At 28.4% G+C, this 7,842-nt stretch overlaps 1 protein-coding gene across 2 annotated transcripts in view; it reads left to right on the forward strand.

Moving 5' to 3' along the window:
* Positions 1–7,842, forward strand: part of LOC107436806 (guanylate cyclase 1 soluble subunit alpha 2) — a 465,049-nt gene that overhangs the window by 451,820 nt on the left and 5,387 nt on the right. For both annotated transcript variants that reach the window (XM_071187935.1, XM_043040687.2), the window contains exon 10: positions 2,336–2,490. In XM_071187935.1, the coding sequence (XP_071044036.1) occupies positions 2,336–2,490 (155 nt within the window). The remainder of the gene's footprint in view (positions 1–2,335; positions 2,491–7,842) is intronic.

Genomic DNA, 7,842 nt, shown 5'->3' on the forward strand with positions numbered 1-7,842 from the left:
TATATATATATGCTATTAAAGAAATCAATGTCGTACTATTTTAAAAAAAAATCGAAGTAATCAATTTTACGAAAATCTTGTGGACAAACAAAAGAAGTATATTTTGTTACAATACATTTTCATTCTTAGTTATTTACTAAGAACTATAATATTCATCAAAGATATATCGCAATACAAAAAAACTTAAAGAAGAAAATGTCGGAAAAGAATTTCTTTCGACACAAAAACTGATGTAGCCGTTAAAGTAATTTATTTGAGAAGATAAGTTTTTCCTACACGTAATGAATTTTCTGGTATTTTAAGTGATACCAGCTGCTATCAATTATTAAAGAAATTCGAAAAAAATGTGATAAATTTTAAAAGAGAAACATTGAATGGAAGATACTCCGTGATATTGAGACAAAAGAAAAATTGTGAAGGCAGTATTGTTTTTATTTGCACTCAGGAAAAAGATACATTGTAGACATTAATCAGTATTTAGATAGACGAACTATCGATGACTATATATTCACACAAATTGATAATAATAAAAGAAAAAAAAGAAGTTGAATACTAATATATAATATATATCTAATTTAGAAGAACAGAAACTTAATTAAACTCATATACTTGATCTTGTTGGAATTAACAGTTTATCTGATTTAATATTTTATTTTTCTAAAATGGCTAATGAAATCAAACTTAGATCGAAGGTGGATTTTAGATAAATCATAACGATAGAAAGTATTGAAGAGCTCAATAAAAGCTAATAATTGACATTTTTTAAAAGAAATTTAAGGTTTCTCGGGAGAAGATCTTATTTATCTACACGACATTAATATAAGTGTTGCTCAAATGAAAAGTAGACATGCATGTTTTCCTCAGAAATATCACAACGAAAATAACGTCATCATTTTAATTTATAAAGGAACGAAAGGATATGCAGATTACATATGATGGATTAAGCAATCTATGTGAAAGTATTTAAAGCTGGTGTAAAGTAGCACTGAACATGGAGGTATTATCCAGAATCTAATATCATGCGATATATTTAAATCTTTTTTTTTTAACCGAAATTCACTAAAATTTCACTTGGAACCCATTTCCTCAGTTGCATCTTCGATTTGAAGACAGAACTTCCATCTACTGTTTCTTTTTTAACATTTTCAAGCTGACAAATCTTATTTTAAAAACGAAACTACCACATGAATGCAGTTTGCAAAGTCTGACAAAAGTCTTTCAGTTTCTTCAAATTCTTAGCTGTTTCCGTTTATGAATTTTCAAACAAAATCTTAAATCTGGATAGCACGTCAAAGAAAGTTTGAGTGCAGAAACTTAAATTCACTTGGCCTGTCTATACAAGGTCGAGAATTACCATTGTAGTGGCAAATGTTGGTTGTCTTTGAAAACAACGTTTTAAATTTCAGTTTATTCATCAGCATCATGCTTTGTAATCTTTAATATTAATTTTATAAGTTTGCCTGAATAAAATCTCGTATTCAATGTAGAGCACAGCAGAACTATTCTCTTATACGTTTTTCTTGATTCAATCTTTCAAATTGTCGGCCATTTTGGGACTTTATACCAGGGCATGAAATTTTAATTCTAAACGTACTACTCAGACTAAATTTTCCACTCGGTACTATTTTCACGAAAAATATTAACAATTTTTAAAATGTTAACAAAAATAAATGTTATAAAAGATGTAGCATTAGAAACTGAAAATCTAAATAATATTTTTCATAAAAGTACAATATTAGCTAAAAATAAGGTTGTCATAAAATTTCAATAATTTCATTATCATCCATATATCCTTATACGTCATTAAAATAACAGATCTATCGAAAATAAGATATCTGAAATACTTTCAACACTTAGTATTTGCATGATTATGCTTAGTATTTAAAAAATGTAAGAAAAATAATGTATGAAATTCCATTTTCTTAGTCTATTTGGCATCAATGGCTGCGGCCAGTAAGCGGGTGTGTGACAACTTTTGTCAGCCTGCGTAGGGACGGAGGATGTGCGGTTTCGGTCCTCGTAGAACTGTTCTTCCGTAAGGTGTTTGACTTCATGTGCAGATCGTCAGACCAACCAAAGATAGGGAGCCATCAACTCAACAGAGAATCAAAATTGTGATTTCAAAACTCATGATCATCCTCAGGGATGCTTTCCAGACTATCGTCAATAGCCCATTGTGCATCTCTAGTGCAACATAAATAAAGTACCTACCAACCATCTTCTTGAGCATGTATTTCGAGTGTTGTGTCCAGATTAAAGAGCTCACCGACAAAATATTTTTTAATATAAATGACTCTCTGTTTTAACTATATTTTTCTTATTATCTTTTTTTCAGATGCGTATTGGTCTTCACACTGGAGTCATTTTAGCTGGAGTTGTAGGCACAAAAATGCCAAGATACTGCCTGTTCGGAAACCACGTAACTCTCGCAAATAAATTTGAATCTGGCAGTATAGCTATGCGAATCAACGTTAGTCCAACAACATACGAGTAAGTACTTTTAATTCGTTTAATTTAAAAGTACTCATTTTAATTATATCCGATTATTATTTTGAAAAACCTTATATCTGATTTTAAATGAGTGATTTTGAGTATAAAAATTCGAAAATGAACATTATGTGTTATGTTTAGAAGCAAAACCAAAATTTAAAGAAAATGAAATTATTTATGTCTATATTGAATGTCAGTTCATAAAAGTGAACTGACATTTATTCGTATACTTTATTTTTTATCAACTTCGCTAAACCATAGTAGTTATATAACATAAGAATCAATTATAATGTTGTTCTATGTTATATATAAGAAAATGAAAACACGTTTTTCCACAATCTTTTTACATTTATTTTTAGACCATTCGTGCGTGATTTTTCTCCTTTTTTCTTCTAATTCTTTACCTAATCCATCATTCCTTAAGTAAACATTTTTTCCTACATATTCCGTTTGAAAAAACACTTTCTAAAGAATTTTAAAGATAAAAAACAAAAAATTGGTGCATTAAGGTTTATCATGATAAATTAACTTGTATTTTAAAATAATACTTTATTAACTAAACGAAAACTGCTATTTTGCTTCGTTTTGAATCATAGAAAAGAAAACAAGAAAATATTAACACTGCGAATTTCATGCTATATACATATTAAATTTCGTATACAGCGCTTAAGGATGATATAAAAAACAATTGCGTAGTTATCATGGTTACAGTTACAAAGACGAAATTTGAAAATGCTCAAATGACAACACCAAATTCGGCTAATGAAAGCGTAGTCTTTGTATTACAGATCACAAAATGGAGTTGCAACAATACTTTCAGCTCTAGAAATGGCTACGCTTGATCTTTGCAAAGCGTTGATATTTTCATGACCACTATTTTCATGAATGATGACGATCAGATCTCTAATAACGATTCAGAGAAATTACGGGCTTGTTGGTCGTGTAATAATGGACTAGTAAAAAATTTGCAATGCTTAAAATATTTTCATTGAGACTTCACTGCTTTTAAATATTTTTATCACACGTTTTTTTCCTTTAGTGGTCATGAAACATATCTCCATTTCCTGTGATTAAAATATTATTCCAACTAAACTTAAAGTTTCTCATTATAAGAAATACGCTTCGATATTAAAAAAAAGTGGGTAGTGTCATTTCTAAATTTTCTCTCTCTAACTTTAACCGTGAGAGCTATGCATACGTGTTTAGCATCAATATTAAATATATTACTTGTAATAGCTATGTTCTATATATTATTCTTTTTCTTCCGTTTCTGAACTCATTGTAAGTCTCAGAGAGATTTTCAGAGCTTACAAGACAAGCAGGACAAGTTATTGCTGTACTACCTAACTAAGTAGACGGTAAAAGAGTTGTATCCAGTTACAGCTATTATTTTTATTAAACGAAGAAAAATTTTGAAAGAAATGTACAGCTACTAGACCAACGTCTTTTTATTTTAGCAAACTATAATAATCGGCGTAATCTTGATCATGTACAGTGAGCAAAATAAAAAAATGGACCACCCTTAATAACTTTTGATGTAATGGCAGAATTTTCATGTTTTAGAAGTCAATCTAAATGACTCAAACGGATGACCTCAAATATGCTAATTAATAAGTTCAGGCGATATTTTAAGTTATGAAATCGGACAGAAAAACGTACTTTCTCTAAATAAACATACCTGTTTTTCAACTAATTTGTATTTTTGACCCCCAAAATATACGGGGTAGCCGCAATCTGGGAAATATTGTCCCCACAGTCTGGTCAGGACAGCTGTTTAAAGTTTTGAACCTTTAATGTTAATTTTACTTTTTGCGTATTTCGCCATATCTCAACAGTTTTTTGAGCTAATTGAAAGATTTTCTAACACAGTTATAAAATTCGTTTATCCAAATATAATTCCATGCGAAAAATAAATTTTTGTAAATATTTATTATTTTTCACTATTTTATTAATAATAGTTGAAAACATTTTAAATTGTAAGGTACAGAATTTGTATATCATTTTAAAATGCATAATTTTAAATGGCAAAATACATAATTTGAACAAAATCGGTTGATTAGTTCCTGAGAAATCGAATTTTAAATATCCGACTTTTTTGAAATTCAATTTATCAGGAACTATTCAACCGATTTTGTTCAAATTTTGTATTTCGTCATGCAAAAATATATTCTTTAAAACAATGAAAAAAATTGTATGACTTAAAATTCAAATTTTTTTTGACCATTCTTAAATAAAACAAAAAATAATAAATATTTACCACAAGTTATTTTTTTATAATTGTGTCCAAAAAATTTTCTATTCGCTTAAAAAGTTCTCGAGATATAGCGAAATACTCAAAAAGTCAGATTAGCACTAAGGGGTTCAAACTTCGGACCGATCTTCTGACCAAACTAATAGTTTGGTCAAAAAAAGAACCATATTTTCCAGATCGCGGCTACCCCCTATATTTTGGGGTTAAAAATCCGATTCCGTCAAAAAAGTGATATGTTTATTTCGGGAAAGTACGTATTTGTGTCTGAATTCGTAACTTAAAATATTGCCTGAACTTATTAATTACTATATTTGAAGTCACCCTCTCGAGGCATTAAGATTGAGTCCTAGAGCGTAAAGATCCGATAATTAGATCAAAAGTTAATCAAGGTGGTCTGTGTTTTTTGGGTGTACATAGGGGACCTTAGTTAAAATGTCTTTACTATAGTAATGGAAAAATTGCAGTTAGAGCAAGAATGTATTTTAATTGTTTACCTGGTCATCTGCAATCTGTTCACGTAATTAAAAAACAAACTACCCTTCTCTTGCCACATGATTTCAAGAAGAAAAAATATCGCAGAATTTATCAATATATAATCGTTAAAGCTAATTTTTTCAAATGCACTGAACTTCAAAATTTTACTTTTCAAATGTGATCTAATATCCGTAAATAATTTGAAAGGATGAGTTTGGTGATTTAAGAACAACGTTTAAACTAATGGCACATATTTGAAACTGTTGGATTCATTTGTTTTTTTTAATGAAAATTCGTCAAAATATAAAATAAAATGCAAACATTACACAGAATGAATTTAAAATAGCATTGTCCTTAAGGTTTGTCAATTTCATGACCATTAAAAAATAATATGATTAAGTGTTAGTTGACTGTGTTCTTTAAAATACTTAGTAGTATTCAAAGTACTGGAGTAAAAATTCATCGCGTTTTTATACAATTAAGCGTTTTGTAATCATGAAAACACCTGAAATAACTTTCCATTGAGCTTATTATTGTATATTTTCGTATCCGAGGATCTTTTTCATATTTGCGCATGCGTCAGATCTGTTTCATCAAGAAATGAAGAGATGGGAGAAAAGATGATAGGCTGTTAATTTTGCAAAAAAGTCACACTTAAAAGAAAGCAACATACCAACGTATCATCCCTTCTCGAAGTGCAAGGTTCACGGAGTGGTCAGTCCTGCTCTTGAAAACAAACAATAGTTTTCTAAAATGTATTATTAAATTGCTCAGTATGCAAAAAAGCATGGAAAACCTTAATAACTTTAGATCTAATCATCTTTTCAGGTACAAAGATGTAATCTTGAAGATTCGAGAATCTAACCTTTGAATAAGCAAAATAATTAGTAGGCACTTTTTAATGTTACAAAATCAGACATAAGAACATATTTACTAATGCGTTTTATAAAGAAGGTGTAAAAAAAACTTTTAATATTTCTTAAAAATTATTAAATTTATCACAGAATGAATAGTTTAATTTATTTTAAAATCGTAAGCAATTATTAAGACAAGTGTTAGTTGATATTTTAAAGTATTAAACAAGTGTTATGTAAAAATAACGAGTGAAAAAGTTATTTAACATTTGATTCGATAATGATTGTAAATTGAGTCTTGTAACAATTATCGAAGGTTTTATATTTTCGTAAAAAACATTACCACAAAAAGAATTTCCAAAATAAGTTTTAAGGAAGGCGAGTGTAACGAAAATTTTCTCATCTAACATATTAATTCGTTATCCCTAGGACAAAAACTAGTTACTTCCGGCTATTTGATCCTTTTCGGAGAAAAATAAATTTTTCTCCGAGAAAAGACAGGAATAAATTTATTAATTATGTTTCCGAAGAGTCTTGTTATTACTAAAATAAATAACTCATTATTTTTTATTCCTTTTTATAAATAATAATTAATATCTCAAAAGTTAAACATTATAATTGAGGTTTTAAATTATTTTTTTAGTGTAATTTGCTTCAGAATTTAATTCTGAACAAATACTTTCACAACTTTTCTAAAAAAATGTGTTTGTTAGTTTGTTTTAACTTTGATTTTTGGATAAGTTAATTATATTTCACTGCAAAAAAATCTCGTGTATCTGAATATCAAAAATGGTGTGAAGAATGTTTCACTGAAGAAGTGTTTCTTTAAGTGTACAACCAAGTGCTCCAGTACACCAAATCTAAGAATAGTTCCTGATGTAGTGAAACACCAAGGATGTTCTTTCAGAATGCTTGGAGTAAAGTAGCCGATACCATGTTTGTTTTTCCGTAAAACTAAACTTTATTATTACAATAAGACGCGATCAACACAAGAATCAGTAAAGTTACTTTAACGATACAATCTAAAGCAAGAAACAATAAATTTAGGATGCAGATATACAATGTTTCTTCAATACAAACATTATCAATAATTGATTTTGTAAATTAAAGAAAGTTCAATGACGAATAACTGTTTCTCTTAGATATAAATAAGTGCAAATTTGAATCACAATCTTACAGTGAGCCGTGTTTCAATGATTTAACCTTTAACGCAGAAAAAGATACTAGTGTTTCTTGGTGCAATTCATAACCATAAATCATTAAAATGCCAACTATAATACTTTTCACTTATTTTGACCTAAATTAATACTAAATATAAAAAGTAAAAAAAATATTTAACTCTAGGAAGACTGAAACTTAGGATATACCTATATTACTCTAAGGCAGTCAAAATGACTGGATTGTCAAAAAATAACTAATGTGTAAAAAAATTTGTTTATAATAAATTTTGAATATTTTTTACATTATTTACAGTTATATAACAAGTTATTAGTAAATATTAACAATAAAAAAATTATATGTTGTACAAAAAGAAAAGAATTGAATTCTAAGAAATTGTGTCATTATCATATATGGCAGTACTTTTACTTTCGTTACTTGTAACGCCGGTACAAGTAAAAAGTACGTACTTTTACTTGTACTTCGTTACTTTTTAAATTTAGTACTTTTACTTGTACTTTCGTTACTTTTTTAGGGAAAAAGTACAAGTATTTGTAACGGAAATATCGAATGAAATCGTTACTTTTTTCTAAAACTCGGTAAGCTTTCTAAAAA

This window comes from Parasteatoda tepidariorum, chromosome X1 (genome assembly GCF_043381705.1).
Source record: "Parasteatoda tepidariorum isolate YZ-2023 chromosome X1, CAS_Ptep_4.0, whole genome shotgun sequence".
NCBI lineage: Eukaryota > Metazoa > Arthropoda > Arachnida > Araneae > Theridiidae > Parasteatoda > Parasteatoda tepidariorum.